The 17,204-nt window shown below is 46.4% G+C and overlaps 1 protein-coding gene across 1 annotated transcript in view; it reads left to right on the forward strand.

Annotated features, from left to right (window-relative positions):
* The window catches only part of LOC117044870, an 878,236-nt gene that overhangs the window by 590,614 nt on the left and 270,418 nt on the right, over window positions 1-17,204 (forward strand). The window contains 1 exon segment of the mRNA XM_033145647.1: window positions 4,733-5,585. Within this exon segment, the coding sequence (XP_033001538.1) occupies window positions 4,733-5,585 (853 nt within the window).

The following is a 17,204-nucleotide window of genomic DNA, read 5'->3' on the forward strand; positions in this document are numbered from 1 at the left end:
GTGCTTGCCAGTCAACTAAGAGTTCACTGGTTCCAGGGCTCAACTGACATTGACCAAACAAGGAAGTCTAACCACATTAGGTAACAAATATGGATACATATGCTATGATGTTATTGTTTTAGTTAAATATATTGTTTGCATTGTTACTAAGGACATGATTGTTTTCCTCAGTCCAATAAAATACAACAGAAAAGTTGTCCAAATATAAATAATTAACTTATTAAACCTTACGATAGTTTCATAATTATCTGTCTATGTATTTCTAATAGTATAACCAAATCAGTTATTTTTGATATAACTCTAAAAACTAGTTTGAAAATTTATTATTTCAAAAATGAAACCTTCTGGTTGTAAATATTAACAATATTCCAGTAAGAATGAGTCTTTCTGTAGAAATAATAATAATAATAATGATTCAAATCAAGTAAATCAAGTCTTACTGACTAGTGATTTAAATGGTGATTTAAATTGATGTGATTTAAATCAAATCCACACTGATAAACACATTGCAGGATTTAAAAAAATGGACCAGAGGCAATTGTATTTCATCCTACAGAACTTTACTGCTACTGAAGGCAAATGAGCATAATGGTCACAAATCCAAAACGTTCAGGATTGGCTCTGTCCATAAGAAATCCAGTTGCAACAGACTTAACTTAAACTTACCATAACTTATAATAAGTCTAAACCTTAACACTAAGCATACTATGTACAGAACACGAGAAGGAAGAGAGAGAGAAAGAGAAATTGAAATCCAGGCTCCTTCTGGCGTCTTCTTATAGTCAGTATGACCATGACAGAAGAGATAACAGAACCACTTTAAACCAGCTATGCTCAGCTTCTCTGAAGGAATAACCCAAACACCAGGAACCTTCTGCTTGTTTCTTTCATTCAGAGAAGCTTCCAGAAGCCTCTTGAACTAATTAGAATAGAAAAGATCAATATCAGATCAATGCTTTCTATAGTAAGAAATGCAAAGTGACACTCCCCCCATTTATTAGCTGCAGGAAGTATTGATATGCAAAACACATATAGAGAAACATTGCATGTACACCTTCCTTCTACAAGAATAAATCCTAGCCTTTGGATGGTAGACCTGTAGTTCACCAACAGACGAAACAGTCTTACCAGATGCTTCTGTGAGCAGCAGAATGAAATCCTGACTCCTAAAAAACCAACTCAACTTTCTCAAATTAAATGTAGTCCCTCACATTATAAAACAAAACTCTACCTATGATAGCTGACACAGTTAATGAAAAAACACAACTCACTCATCAAAACAGCTATCTTATAAACCTTATCTTCTCTTACTAATAGTATATAAACTCCACTCAAATATATAAACCAAGGCATGAAAGCTGCACTTTTTGCGAACCTCTCTAACAGAATACTCAACATAGCACCTTTGCACTATATTATCTCACTTTTCACATACCTCCGCAATAAACTTCCACCTGGAAACTAGCCGATTGATTGCCAATGCAAACTGACAGACCCTCCGGGAATGAGCTGCTGTTCTCATTCAGCCTGAAACTCAGCCAATTCTGTGAATATAGTTTTCTTGCTGATAAAGAGTTAACTCCAGCTGTGAACTGTGGGATTTCCTGCCCATATAACTCTGTGACACCAGCCTTCTGAATGTCGCCTGTAGGATTCATCTGTAGTTGCAGTTTTCATGGAATCCTAAAGTTGAAAGGGACCCCAAGGGTCATCAAGTCCAACCCCCTGCATTGCAGGAATCTCAGCTAGATCATTCAAGACAGATGGCCATCCAGACTAGGCTTCTTTTATTTCTAGATTGATCAATGAATGCTAAAATAGGCTTCTAAGCAGTGGACAAATGATAACAAATAGTAGCCAGGATTCACCTAGCCAGCCCCATCACTGCAAAATGGGGCCTGTCCCCCATTCCTCACCCTCTCCATGCCCCCATGAACCCCTTGAATTTGGCTCTAGGGCATTGGGAGGGATCCTCCCCAGAACAGCACACAAGGAGAGGAGAAAGTGGATCCTTCTGTCGGAGAAACTGGAATGTTTGCGTAGGGGGACTCCCTGGTCCTGAATGGGGTAATTGTGCCTCTGAAGGACCAGGTGGGCAGCCTGGGATTCATTTTGGAATCACAGCTGCCCATGGAGACACAGGTTAATTCTGTGTCCAGGGCAGCTGTCTACCAGCTCCAGCTGGTACTCAGGCTGAGACCCTACCTGCCTGTGAACTATCTCGCCAGAGTGGTGCATGCTCTTGTTATCTCCCACTTGGACTACTGCAAAGTGGTCTACGTGGGGCTACCTTTGAAGGTGACCCAGAAACTGCAATTAATCCAGAATGCGGCAGCTGGACTAGTGACTGGGAGTGGCCACCAAGACCATATAACACCAGTCCTGAAAAACCTGCATTGGCCCTCAGTCCGTTTCCAAGCACAATTCAAAGTGTTGGTGCTGAACTTGAAAGCCCTAAATGGACTCGGCCCAGTATACCTGAAGAAGCATCTCCACCCCCCATCATTCTGCCCCTGCCCGGACATGGAGATCCCCCTCCGAGGGCCTTCTGGCGGTTCCCTCAATGTGAGAAGCAAAGCAATTAAGAAGGAAACAACAGAGCATTGTGTAGCAGGTCATTTTTCTGCTGTCACAGAGGAGGACATTTCCCTTTTTCTTTTAGGGTCCAGTGTGCTTTGAAGATGTCACTGTTCGTTTCACGGATGAGGAGTGGGTGTTGCTGGATCCTGACCAGAGAGCTCTGCATAAGGACGTCATGGAGGAGAATCGTGGGATCGTGGCCTCTCTTGGTAAGGCTCCCTGTGGGATCTTAATATCTGCTTGGAAATTCAAAAAATACCTCCATGTGCACATCCTCATATCTTTTCAAAAAGCTCAATAGCACCCCCTACAACACCTGGGAACCTAACACCCCCGCAATAAACAGCATATTACAGTTTTTTCTGTGAACAATCTTCCTCCTGTTATTGCTTTTAATATCACAATTTGTTTTACAAACTCACAAAATTAAAGAACACAAAAACAGCCAAATTGATCGCAATCACATAACATACTGAAAAAAATAAAATAAAAAATAAATCCTTCCAGTAGCACCTTAGGGACCAACTAAGTTTGTTCTTGGTATGAGCTTTTGTGTGCATGCACACTTCTTCAGATACACTGAAACAAAGTCACCAGATCCTTATATATAGTGAGAGGGTGGGGAGGGGTATGACTCAGAAGGGTGGTGGGAATGGGTGATCGGCTGATAGGTGTGGAAAACTTGTTGACGACTCTTAACAGCTGCAATTGGTCTTACAGGAAAAACCAAGGGGTGAGATGGCTAAAGATAGCTTTGTCATGTATACAGTGGTGCCCCGCTAGACGAATGCCTCGCTAGACGAAAAACTTGCTAGACGAAGGCATTCGTCTAGCAGAAGGCTGCCCCGCAAGACGAAAAAGTCTATGGGGCTGCCTATCAAGACGATTTTTTTTTTGCGCGGAAACCTCCGCGCTCCATTGCCGCTTCGCTAGACGAAAAATTCGCTCTACGAAGACACTTGTAGAACGAATTATTTTCGGCTAGCGGGGCACCACTGTAATGGGATAAGAATCCAATGTCTTTGTTCAGAACAGGTTTCTCCAAGTTTGGTAATTAGTTGCAATTCAGCCACTTCTCTTTCCAGTCTATTTCTGAAATTCCTTTGTATTATTAAGACAGCTACTTTGAGGTCTTGTATAGAATGTCCTGGGAGATTGAAATGTTCTCCTACTGGTTTCTCTGTCTTGTGATTCCTGATGTCACATTTATGTCCATTTATGTCAGACCTGGTCTGAATAGAGACATTGGATTCTTATCTCATTATACATGACAAAGCTATTTTTAACCTTCTCACCCATTGCTTTTTCCTGTAAGACCAATTGCAGTCGTTAACAGTCGTCAACAGGTTTACCACAGCCATCAACCTGTTACCCATTCCCACCACCCTTCTAAGTCATACCCCTCCCCACTCTCACTATATATAAGGGTCTGGTGACTTCTGTTTGAGTGTATCTGAAGAAGTGTGCATGCACACGAAAGCTCATACCAAGAACAAATTAGTTGGTTTCTAAGGTGCTACTGGAAGGGATTTTTTTTATTTTTTATTTTGTTTTGACTATGGCAGACCAACACGGCTACCCACCTGTAACTGGAAATACTGAAAACAATTCAACCTAAGCAAGTTTTGCTTCTTTTTCTGGTTATTTTGCTATAACTTTAGATAGAATACAGATAATTGAACAACCCTTATTGCATAACTTTCTTGATTAAATTATCTTTCCATTGATATACAATTTTATGGCATTACTCCAAAAGAAGTGGGGTTATGAGCCATCAGACCTCTGAAATACAATTTTGGCCACTACTGTATATCAAACCAAGCAACATTCAACAACCTATCAGAATGCAATAATAAATATGTTGGTTAATGACAAACAACAAAAGTAATGAACACATAGCCAACTCCCTTCAGTTCTTCTCCATTTGTTCCTGAGGCTCTAATCCCTTTTTTTCTCCATTTCAGATTGTGATGAATTGGAAATCAAATCAACAACAAGGGTGACCACGACAAAATCCCCAGAGAGCAGAAGCCAAGTAAAAAATTGGAGTGGAGAGAGCTGCAGTCAGAGCTCCCATTCCACTTCCCATCAAAGAAATCCCATTGGGAAGAAACCATATCAATGCTTGGAATGTGGAAAGAGTTTCAGTCAGAGCGACTCTCTAAATTCCCATCAAAGAATTCATACAGGGGAGAAACCATATCAGTGCATGGAATGTGGAAGGAGCTTCAGTACGAAGACCTCTCTCACTTCCCATCGAAGAATTCATACAGGAGAGAAACCCTATCAGTGTGTGGAATGTGGAAAGAGCTTCAGTCAGAGCTCCACTCTCAATTCCCATCAAAGAATTCATACAGGGGAGAAACCATACCATTGCATGGAATGTGGAAAGAGCTTCAGTCAGGAGGCCAGTCTCACTTCCCATCAAAGAATTCACAAAGGAGAGAAACCCTATCAGTGCGTGGAATGTGGAAAGAGCTTCAGTCAGAGCTCCTCTCTTACTTCCCATCGAAGAATTCATACAGGGGAGAAACCATATCAGTGCATGGAATGTGGAAAGAGCTTCAGTACGAAGACCTCTCTCACTTCCCATCGAAGAATTCATACAGGAGAGAAACCCTATCAGTGTGTAGAATGTGGAAAAAGCTTCAGTATGAGCTCCTCTCTCACTAAGCATCAGAGAATTCATACAGGGGAGAAACCCTATCAGTGTGTGGAATGTGGAAAGAGCTTCAGTTGGAGCGCCTCTCTCACTAAGCATCAGAGAATTCATACAGGGGAGAAACCCTATCAGTGTGTGGAATGTGGAAAGAGCTTCATTCGGGAGGCCAATCTCACTTCCCATCAAAGAACTCACACAGGAGAGAAACCCTATCAGTATGAGGAATGTGGAAAGAGCTTCAGTCAGAGCTCCCCTCTCACTTCCCATCAAAGAATTCAGACATGAGAGAAACCCTATTAGTGTGTGGAATGTGGAAAGAGCTTCAATCAGAGCTCCTCTCTTGTTGTTGTTGTTGTTGTTGTTGTTGTTCAGTCGTTCAGTCGTGTCCGACACTTCGTGACCCCATGGACCAGAGCACGCCAGGCACGCCTATCCTTCACTGCCTCTCGCAGTTTGGCCAAACTCATGTTAGTAGCTTCGAGAACACTGTCCAACCATCTCATCCTCTGTCATCCCCTTCTCCTTGTGCCCTCCATCTTTCCCAACATCAGGGTCTTTTCTAGGGAGTCTTCTCTTCTCATGAGGTGGCCAAAGTACTGGAGCCTCAACTTCAGGATCTGTCCTTCTAGTGAGCACTCAGGGCTGATTTCTTTGAGAATGGATAGGTTTGATCTTCTTGCAGTCCATGGGACTCTCAAGAGTCTCCTCCAGCACCATAATTCAAAAGCATCAATTCTACGGCGATCAGCCATCTTTATGGTCCAGCTCTCACCTCCGTACATTACTACTGGGAAAACCATAGCTTTAACTATACGGACCTTTGTCGGCAAGGTGATGTCTCTGCTTTTTAAGATGCTGTCTAGGTTTGTCATTGCTTTTCTCCCAAGAAGCAGGCGTCTTCTAATTTCGTGACTGCTGTCACCATCTGCAGTGATCATGGAACCCAAGAAAGTGAAATCTCTCACTGCCTCCATTTCTTCCCCTTCTATTTGCCAGGAGGTGATGGGACCAGTGGCCATGATCTTAGTTTTTTTGATGTTGAGCTTCAGACCATATTTTGCGCTCTCTTCTTTCACCCTTATTAAAAGGTTCTTTAATTCTTCCTCACATTCTGCCATCAAGGTAGTATCATCAGCATATCTGAGGTTGTTGATATTTTTTCTGGCAATCTTAATTCCGGCTTGGGATTCATCCAGTCCAGCCTTTCGCATTATGAATTCTGCATATAAGTTAAATAAGCAGGGAGACAATATACAGCCTTGTCGTACTCCTTTCCCAATTTTGAACCAATCAGTTGTTCCATATCCAGTTCTAACTGTAGCTTCTTGTCCCACATAGAGATTTCTCAGGAGACAAATGAGGTGATCCGGCACTCCCTTTTCTTTAAGAACTTGCCATGGTTTGCTGTGGTCGACACAGTCAAATGCTTTTGCGTAGTCAATGAAGCAGAAGTAGATGTTTTTCTGGAACTCTCTATCTTTCTCCATAATCCAGCGCATGTTTGCAATTTGGTCTCTGGTTCCTCTGCCCCTTCGAAATCCAGCTTGCACTTCTGGGAGTTCTCGGTCCACATACTGCTTAAGCCTGCCTTGTAGAATTTTAAGCATAACCTTGCTAGCGTGTGAAATGAGAAGCTATGGACAGGTCAAGATGGACAGGTCATAGTGGAGAGTTCGGACCAAACGTGATCCACCTGGAGAAGGAACTGGCAAGCCGCTCCAGTATCCCTGCCAAGAAAACTCCATGGACAGAGACAACAGGCTCCTCTCTTGTTATTGTTGTTCAGTCGTTCAGTCGTGTCCGACTCTTCGTGACCCCATGGACCAGAGTACGCCAGGCACGCCTATCCTTCACTGCCTCTCGCAGTTTGGCCAAACTCATGTTAGTAGCTTCAAGAACACTGTCCAACCATCTCATCCTCTGTCGTCCCCTTCTCCTTGTGCCCTCCATCTTTCCCAACATCAGGGTCTTTTCTAGGGATTCTTCTCTTCTCATGAGGTGGCCAAAGTACTGGAGCCTCAACTTCAGGATCTGTCCTTCTAGTGAGTACTCAGGGCTGATTTCTTTGAGAATGGATAGGTTTGATCTTCTTGCAGTCCACGGGACTCTCAAGAGTCTCCTCCAGCACCATAATTCAAAAGCATCAATTCTACGGCGATCAGCCTTCTTTATGGTCCAGCTCTCACTTCCATACATTACTACTGGGAAAACCATAGCTTTAACTATACGGACCTTTGTCGGCAAGGTGATGTCTTTGCTTTTTAAGATGCTGTCTAGGTTTGTCATTGCTTTTCTCCCAAGAAGCAGGCGTCTTCTGATTTCGTGACTGCTGTCACCATCTGCAGTGATCATGGAACCCGAGAAAGTGAAATCTCTCACTGCCTCCATTTCTTCCCCTTCTATTTGCCAGGAGGTGATGGGACCAGTGGCCATGATCTTAGTTTTTTTGATGTTGAGCTTCAGACCATATTTTGCGCTCTCTTCTTTCACCCTCATTAAAAGGTTCTTCAATTCTTCCTCACTTTCTGCCTCTCTTACTTCCCATCAAAAAATTCATACAAAGCTTGGAAAAAACATTATACAGCTTTAGGAGCCAGGCAAATACCCACCTTTGTAACCAGGCCTTGGGCTGATTGACATCTAATGCCCTATTAAAATGTGGTGGGGAGGGGTGTTACAGATGTGTATTTTATATTTTTATATTGTGTTTTTATGTTGTAACTGTCCTGAGTCTTGTGGGTGTAGGGAATTGGACCCAAATCTTACAGGCCGAGGGGTCTTTGCTCCCCTAAAATATTTGAAGGGGGTCACCCCCAGTTGATAGGCATTGCCATTCAAATGGCGCACATGCATCATGTGATTGATTGTGCAAGGCACGCCTTACCAGGCCCCCCACCAATATTTTATTCAAGTCAGCACCACTGGGTCGGGTGACATACAAATTAAGTACATAAATCGCCTGCCTTTGCACATGTTCCAGCTTGTCAGTATCCTTATTTATTTTCATTTTTTAAATTTATGTGCCCTTCATCTGAAGATTTCACAACAGAAACATACAGGATGAAAGCATGGCTTTCTCAAAATTAAGTAAAGCCAGAGAAATCTCTCCTGCCCTTTTTTAGGATGGAGTTACAAACTTTGTTGATCAGGGAACTGCTGTGGAAATAGTGCATTTCGATTTCAGTAAGGCTTTTGACAAAGTCCCCTGTGATATTTTTGCAAGGAAGCTGGTAAAATGAGGGCTGAATGAGGTAACTGTTAGGTGGATTTAGCTGACTGAACCTGAACAGTACTCATTCATGGTTCCTCATCATCCTGGGGAAAAGTGACAAGAAGGGTGCTGCAGGGTTCTGTACTGGGCCTGTTGTTGTTCAACGTGTTTATAAATGACTTGGATGAAGGAACTGAGGGGATGCTCATCACATTTCCAGACGACACCAAACGGGGAGCGGAGGCCAATGTCGCAGAAGGCAGAATCAGATCAAGGACAGGCGTAGTACCACTTTATTCTGCCTTTGTCAGACCCCACCTAGAATACTGTGTTCAATTCTGGGCACCACAATTTCAGTATCTTAAATTTTGTTTGCCCAGGGAAATCAAGGTGGGGGAACACAATCCATATTCCTTTTATAACACGTGGCAAATGTTTATTGAATACATGTATTGTTAAGACTGTTGCAGGAATCCACCCAGCACTCAGGGGAAGATGTGGTGTGATCTTTTGGAGTAATCTAATGAAATTTGTAACACATGGCAGGATGAAAGTCTGCAATTTCACCAGGACAAGTTATTTGTTGTTTACTGTTGTAGCCATTGCTTTCTGAAAAATTATCTTCTGCACCATGAAGATAAATAAAAACATTGTTTTTTAAAAAGGAGGTGGGGGAAATATGTGTGCTATTCCATTAATGTGCTTGCATGTGTTGAATGTTATTTGGGGACTGTAACTCCCAGTAATTTCCCATTATCTATGTATTTCTGTGTGTTCAGCACACATGATTGCAGGTGAGACTGAATAAAACACTTCCAAGGAAATTCCCTTTGACTGCTTCTGTATTGTTTCAAATGTGACATCACTTACAGATAAGAACAGATCATATTTATTGCTTTCTTCAGCATCCCCAAAGAAGTAACTGGGTGGCAAGAGCTACATCCAAAGGATGGGGCAACCCAGGCTAAAGGGGGGGGGGCTGCCCCCCATCTCACCTGGCTGCTAGGTAGGAGAGCAAGAGCCAGAGAGAGTTGTGGGAGAACCAGAGACCGCCTTGCTCTGTGCTGGAGACAAAGCTGTGACTAATGGAGAAGCCATATCTGCTGGGGTTGTCAATGCTGAGAGCCCCTCCACCCCACACTCAGGTTGTGCATGTGAATAAATAAAACTAGATAACATAAAGACACCAGTCTACACTCACCTTCATTCCAAGGAAACTGGATCCTGGGTAAGCACCTGGGAGCCTTGGAATCTCACCACTCAGAGACGGGGGTAGTTTACAAATACACACAAACACATACCACCATTTCTGCCAAGTGTGAAGGGCATGTGAGGTGCTTTAACAACAGCCGCCCTGTAAAAAGGGAAATGCAAATTGCATTCCTGATTTATGAAAAAAGCAACAAAGGAATCTGCTCCGGTGTCCCATAAGGTCTGCAGACTTCCCCACAGAGCCTTTCTATGGGATGGAGTTGTGCATAGACTTGGGTCAGATCTGGATAAATCCGTTGGTTAGAACATGGTGCTGATAAATGCCAAGGTTTCAAGTCTGATCCCTGCATGGGACGGCTACGTATTTCTGTATTGTATGGGATTGGAGTAGATAATCTTCAGGGTTCCTTCTAACTATATTATTATAATTATATTACAATAATTTGTGTTCCGCCCTTCATTTGTAGATCTCAGGGTGGTTCATAGCATAAAAATTCAATATTAAAGCACCACATGCATAATAAAAACTAGAAAATTCTTTCCAGTAGCACCTTAGAGACCAACTGAGTTTGTTCTTGGTATGAGCTTTCGTGTGCATGCACACTTCTTCAGATAAAAAACTAGATTATTATGATCGCTCTCCTGCGGAAATCTGTGGGATTCAAACGTGCTCAAGTCTGGCTGGAAGGGGCGCAAGTTCCCCAGAGCATTGCATCCTGGAAAGTGATATATAAATCTAGCTAATTCATGCAAGGTCAGACCAGCTCTGTGTGTAGTTTTTCCACCACACCTGCATTTATTATTACCTGAACTCGGTTGAAACCCTCTTGGGACGTTCAGGTGGCTCTAATAAAATGTCCTAACTCTACCTGCTGCGGTTTCTATGCTTTGGGTATGTAGGTCGAGGTTCTTCTAACCATTCAATAGCCGAGATGACCCCCAGTGTCGAGAGCGCTGACTTCCCCAACCGGGTGCCCGCCATCATGCACCGTCGCGGTCGGGGGTGACGGGAACCGCCGCTCAGGAACACCTGCGGGGCGCCGGGGCTGAGGGAGGGCTCGCCCGGCTCCCTCCTCTGGGCGCCATTTCTCGACCCTGAGGGAGGCTCCTCTCGCGCCTCTCCTTCTCCTTCTCCTTCCCTCGCGCCCTTTTCCCGCCTCCCTGCAGACGAGTCCTCGCCTCCTCCTCCTCTTGTCCCGGCACGTCAAGGGAAGGAGGGCGGGAGGCAACAGGGAAGGACCTTTTTTGACGCTCCCAGGGAGAGAGAAAGAGGCCGCGAGTTGCCGCCGCCGCCATTGTTGCCGTTGCCGCTTTTCCCGCCCTTTTCCGGCCCACCATGGCGCGGTCGGCGAGGCGCTGAGGGGCTTTGATTTCCCTCAGGCGCTGACAGGGGAGAGAGACTTTGCGCGCCTGCCGCCAACCCCCGAGCCGGCGCCATGCTCTCCACTTTAAAAATAAAATAAAATTATTTAGTGGAATTCGTTCTCCCGAAGACCACAGAGCGGTTCACAACCTCCAGTGGGATGGCTAAGAGACATAGCTGTCAACTTCCCTCCCTTTTTTTTAAGGGAAATTCCCTTATTCCGAATAGGATTCCTCGCAAGAAAAGGGAAAAGTTGACAGCTATGCTAAGGGAGCCTGTAAACGCTAACTGCCCCTAATCCCAAACGGACTAGGGAAAGCGCCCTCTGCACATGCTCAAGAGGGGAATCTCCGCTGTCGTTTTCGTTGCGTGCTGGTTTTTTCGGAGGGGGAGCCGGAAGCCTGAGCCCTGGTTGGGACTTGGTGAAGCCGGGTTTAACTTGTATGGGTGGGAAGGGAGGTGAAGAGAGAGGGAGAGCAAAGCAAATCCATGGCATCCAAGGAGCTCCATGGTCGCAGGCTGTTGGCTTCATGGAGACAAGATGGAGCTTGGTGCTATCCAGCAGCACAACTTGTTTTTATAAAGCATTTCCTCCTTTGTTCAAAATAATAGTAATAATAATCCTGGAGAAATCTGTCATAGCAAGCAAATAGGAAAGAGAGTAATTAAAGAGAGTATCTGCCCTTGAATGTTGCGCTCACAATAATTTCATAGAATCATAGAATCACAGAGTTGGAAGAGACCCCCAAGGGCCATCCAGTCCAACCCCCTGCCAAGCAGGAAACACCATCATAGCATGCCTGACAGATGGCTCTCAAGCCCTCCGCTTACAGACCTCCAAAGAAGGAGACTCCACCACACTCCTTGGTAGCAAATTCCACTGTCCAACAGCTCTCACTGTCAGGAAGTTCTTCCTAATGTTTAGGTGGAATCTTCTTTCTCGTAGTTTGAATCCATTGCCCCGTGTCCGCTTCTCTGGAGCAGCAGAAAACAACCTTTCACCCTCCTCTAGATGACATCCTTTGATATATTTGAACATGGCTATCCTATCCCCCCTTAACCTTCTCTTCTCCAGGCTAAACATACCCAGCTCCCTAAGCCATTCCTCATAAGGCATTGTTTCCAGGCCTTGGACCATTTTGGTTGCCCTCCTCTGGACACGTTCCAGCTTGTCAGTATCCTTCTTGAACTGTGGTGCCCAGAACTGGACACAGTATTCCAGGTGAGGTCTGACCAGAGCGGAATACAGTGGTACTATTACTTCCCTTGATCTAGACGCTATACTCCTATTGATGCAGCCCAGAATTGTATTGGCTTTTTGAGCTGCTGCATCACACTGTTGACTCATGTCAAGTTTGTGGTCTACCAAGACTCCTAGATCCTTCTCACATGTACTGCTCTCAAGCCAGGTATCGTTCACATCACACCCATCGTGATCTCTTCTCGATGTCACCTCCACTAGGACACCTCCCAAGGGGCAAAGGGACGAGGTGGTGTGTCTGCCATGCCGTCTTAATTCCCCCCAGCCTTGCCTCCTGCCCAGCCAGCTTCCCCTGGCCAACCTCGGGGCTTGGATGCTTCCCACGCTGCACCTGAAGTTCCAACACGACCCTCTCCTTGCCCCCCATCCTGACCTCCCAAGGGCCGAAGGGAAGCTCTCCAAGGGCGGCTTGGCTCCCGGCTGTTGCTCCGCTCCTTTTCCCTGCAAGCTGGCCAAGGGAGGGAGATGCTCAGTGCCCCCCAAAGCATCCCTTCCCATAGGCGGAGCCAGAGGGGCAGCTGTCCCTTATAGCCATTAAAACTAATAAACAGCTGAGGTTCCGCCAAGCGTGAGAGGGTTGAGCTGGATGGACTCGGCTTTGAAAGAGTTAAAGGGAACTGAGCTGCCTTCCTAGAGAGGACAGGAAGCAAGAGAGAGGGGGCCAGGTCCTCCAGAGCCCAGGCCCCTCCCTCTCCTGCCAGGGCTGCCTGGCTGTCCCCTCCTGGGATCTGGTGAGTGGGGAGGCGGTGGGGGTCCCAGGGCTGCAGCAGGGGAGGGGGCCAGCCTGGGGGGGGGCCTGGTCTGCTCATGCAGGGGGAGGAGAGAGAGGGGCCTGCCAGGGAGGGGCCAGGTCTGCAACGCTCTCCTTCCGGGGAGATCAGAGGGTCCCAAACTCGTTTGCCCACCTCCTTCAGAAAAAAGGACTCCCACGAAATCTCCCTTCTTCAAACAAAGGAATCCCTAGGACTTTAACTGTGTGACATTGCTCAGCGTCATTGCACAACAGAGGAAACATGTCCAGATGCTTTTCCAAAGCTGGATGAGGAGGTAGACTAGCCCCCCCCCCCAAAAAAAAAACCATAGGAAGAAAGGAAGGAAGGAAGACCTTTGGAGGTCTTTAAGCAGAGGCTTGACAGCCATCTGTCAGGAATGCTTTGATGGTGTTTCCTGCTTGGCAGGGGGTTGGACTGGATGGCCCTTGGGGTCTCTTCCAACTCTAGGATTCTATGATTCTATGAAAGGTGGAAAAGAGAGGCAGGGAATTAAAAGAAGGATCCCAGCCCATAGTCTGGCTGCTGCATTGCGGACCAATTTCCCAGTGTCTCCAAGGGCAGCTCCACACGGAGGCCACTGCAGCAATCCCCTCGCACCCAGAGCAGGGCATCCCAGGACCACGTCCTCTCTGTCCCAAAGGGATTGTTGATGGAAAACCAGCCAGAAATGGGCGCAGCTACTCACTGAGCCTCCAGGGACATCAGCATCAGTGGCTGTGTGTGTGTTAAGCTAACTAACAGAATAATAATAATAAATTTCCCGCCTAAATTTCAATCCCAAATGGCTCCCACGAAATCCCCCTTCTTCGAACAAAGGAGTCCCTGGGACTTTAACTCAAGGGAATGTCTTTGGCTCCGCCCACTTGGCCCTCAGGCAGTTGGCCAGATGCATACCTGGCCCCTCAGAGCAAAGAAAAAGGGACACCCCCCCCCCAGGAGTCTGTCTTGAGAGCGGCAGACTGTCCAAGTGCAAGAAAAGGAGACAGAAGCAGGAGAGAGATGTTCCCTGAAGTGGAGGGAGAGCAACTCCTGAGGATCCCCGAGTGACGACCCCCACTAGAGTCAGGCATCCATTTTTCACAAGATACAAGCGCCTCCTTGTCAGTTCTGACTTCATGCATTGACTGGAAGGCAGGAGCAACCAGACAGATTCATCTCCCAAAAATCCCTTCTGTTGCCTCCACATTTTGCATTGCAAAATGGAGGGCTAGAGGCTGCTTTCTTCTTCTCTTCCTCCTCTTCCTCCTCCTCCTCCTTTTTTAAGAAGGTATCTCATGGTTTGGACTTTTATCTTATTAAAAAAGATAGCTCAAGGTCTGGGATGTGGTGCAGTCCAGCCCTGGTTCCCTCCAAGACTCATCCATGCTTGCTCAGTCCTACAAATTCTCTAACAGAACAATGTATTTGCTTTTTAGGATTTGCTACAGCTTCTCATTCAGACAGACAGAACTTGGCAGAAGACCAAAGGGATCTCCTGGAGGATTCCTGAGAGCACAGATGGATGAGCGAGACTCAGCTGGCCCTGAAGCAGGAAGAGGCCATGTCATCCAAACTGGGAGCAGTTGGGGATTCTGGGAAAACCCAGTGCAGAAGATCCTGGGTGAGGAGGACACCCTCTGCTCAGAGGTGCAGAGCCAGCAGTTGAGGCAGTTCTATTACCAGGAGGCCAAAGGACCCCGAGAGATCTGCAGCCGACTCTACCACCTTGACCGTCAGTGGCTGAAGCCAGAAAGGCACACAAAAGCTGAGATGCTGGACCTGGTGATCTTGGAGCAGTTCCTGGCTGTCCTTCCCCCGGAGATGGAGAGCTGGGTGAGGGAATGCGGAGCGGAGACCAGTTCCCAGGCGGTGGCCCTGGCCGAAGGTTTCCTCCTGAGTCAGGCAGAGGAGAGAAAGCAGGTGAGAGAGACTTTCCTCTGGATTCTCCCAAGGGGCTCCAAGCAGGACAGAGAACATCCCATAATGGTCTGCTGATGGCCCATCCTTTTTCTGGGAAAGTATCCATGGGATGAGATCTCACACCCTTCAAGTCTTTGTCATTCTCTTTCTAATATTTCTCATTCTCAGTTTTGAATCCTTGTTTCTTTTTCAGGAAAAGGATCATTTTGCAGAAATGGACCTGGATTCCTGTGAGGCAGAGAGGCCTCCGTTGGACACCAGAGAGCTGCCACTGGGTAAGGAGGAAGGTGTTTTTTCTTCGTTTGGTCTCATTCTGTTGGTTTTCCAACTAATCTGAGGGTTCTTTTTAACTTGTTTTGGGGGGGGGCTGTTGGGGAAAAGGGTTCAGAGGAGGGGAGATGTATTTCTGCACAACTAACATGTGAAATGGGCACAAACATCCAAATGCTCTCAGCAGGTCAGGCTCCTCAAAGGCCCATCTGTAGTTAGAGATGCCCTGTTTCACCTGTGTGAGAAGCAGGCACTCCTGGCGTCCTGTTTAGCTTTTCTCTCTTGCAGGTGACAGAATGATGCCAGCAAGACCTCCTGATCCGTCTTTTCATGGGGGCAGAAGGGAAGCAGTGGCTGTGGAACCAGATCAGGTCAGGGCAAGCTGCCTTGTGGGGACAGAGGCCGAGGGATGGAGCAATGTCATGGACTGGTTGGGCACAGAGGAATGGTGGGAGGAAGCAGCCGGGGAACCAGGAAGGGAAGACGTCTTAGAGGCTAAGGAGTGGAGGTGGAAGAAGGATGGGCGGTCAGAGGGAGAAACCTGGGAAAAGGAGGTGTCAGAAGCTGAAGGGGTAACAGGGCTTAGTGAGCTGGGAGACTGTGGCAGAATGCAGTGCAGAATCAGAGTCAGAAGAGGGTGGAGGCGAGTGGGAGGAGGGAGGTCGAGAGGCAGAGGTGAGTCAGGAGAAGGAGGAGCCACCAATGGCTCCCTCTCCTTCTGCCAGAAGCCACACTCCCTGCTTGTCTCTCACAGCCAGGAGACGTCTGACAATGGAGGAGCAAAGGCAGGCTGCACACTGGCGCACTGTTGGATCACTTGCAAGAAACCCCAAAGAGGAGGGGAATTGGAAAGCTGTGGGGAGCTGTGGGCCTTCACTCTCGGCAACTGCTTTTGTGGAGGAAGACCCTGTCATGGAATTCTACTCAATATTGATTCAGAGCAGAACTCCAATGTATAGTTAGCAGAGTAAAAACCTAATCACGTTACAGGATCCCCCAAAATAGACCAGAGGCAATTGTATTTCATTTGGCAGACCTTTACTGCTGCTGAAGGCAAATGAGCATAATGGTCACAACTCCAAAATGTTCAGGATTGGCCCTGTCTATAAGAAATCCAGTTTCAGGAGGCTTAACTGAAACTTGCCATAACTTATGATAAGTCTAAACCTTAACACTAAGCATACTGTGTATAGAACAGCAGAAGGAAGAGAGATAGAAAGAGAAATTGAAATCCAGGCTCCTTCTGGCCTCTTCTTATAGTCAGCATGACCTTGACAGAAGAGATAACAGAACCACTTTAACCCAGCTCTACTCAACTTCTCTGAAGGAATAACCCAAACACCAGGAACCTTCTGCTTGTTTCTTTTACGCAAAGAAGCTTCCAGAACCCTCTTGAACTAATTAGAACAGAAAAGATCAATATTAGATCCATACATTCTGCACTAAGAAATGCAAACTGACAGACCCTCCGGGAATGAGCTGCTGTTCTCATTCAGCCTGAAACTCAGCCAAGTCTGTGAATATCTTGCTCTTGCTAAGAAAGAGTTAACTCCAGCTGTGCACTGTGGGATTTTCTGCCCATCTAACTCTGTGACACCAGGCTTCTGAATGTCGCCAGTAGGATTCATCTGTAGCTGCAGTTTACATGGAATCATAGAGTTGAAAGGGACCCCAAGGGTCATCAAGTCCAACCCCCTGCATTGCAGGAATCTCAGCTAGGTCACCCAAGACAGATGGCCATCCAGACTAGGCTTATTCACTATCTATATTAATCATTGAGTACAAAAATTGGCTTCTAAGCTTTGGAGATACCATAACCAACAGTGTCCAGGATTCACCTAGCCAGCCCCGTCTGCTGCACAAAGGGGCTTGCTCCCCATTCCTCCCCCTCTCCATGCCCCTATGAACCCCTTGAATTTGGCTCTAGGGCATTGGGAGGGATCCTCCCCAGAACAACTCACGAGGAGAGAAAA

The sequence above is a fragment of the Lacerta agilis genome, chromosome 4 (assembly GCF_009819535.1).
Source record: "Lacerta agilis isolate rLacAgi1 chromosome 4, rLacAgi1.pri, whole genome shotgun sequence".
Classification (NCBI taxonomy): domain Eukaryota; kingdom Metazoa; phylum Chordata; class Lepidosauria; order Squamata; family Lacertidae; genus Lacerta; species Lacerta agilis.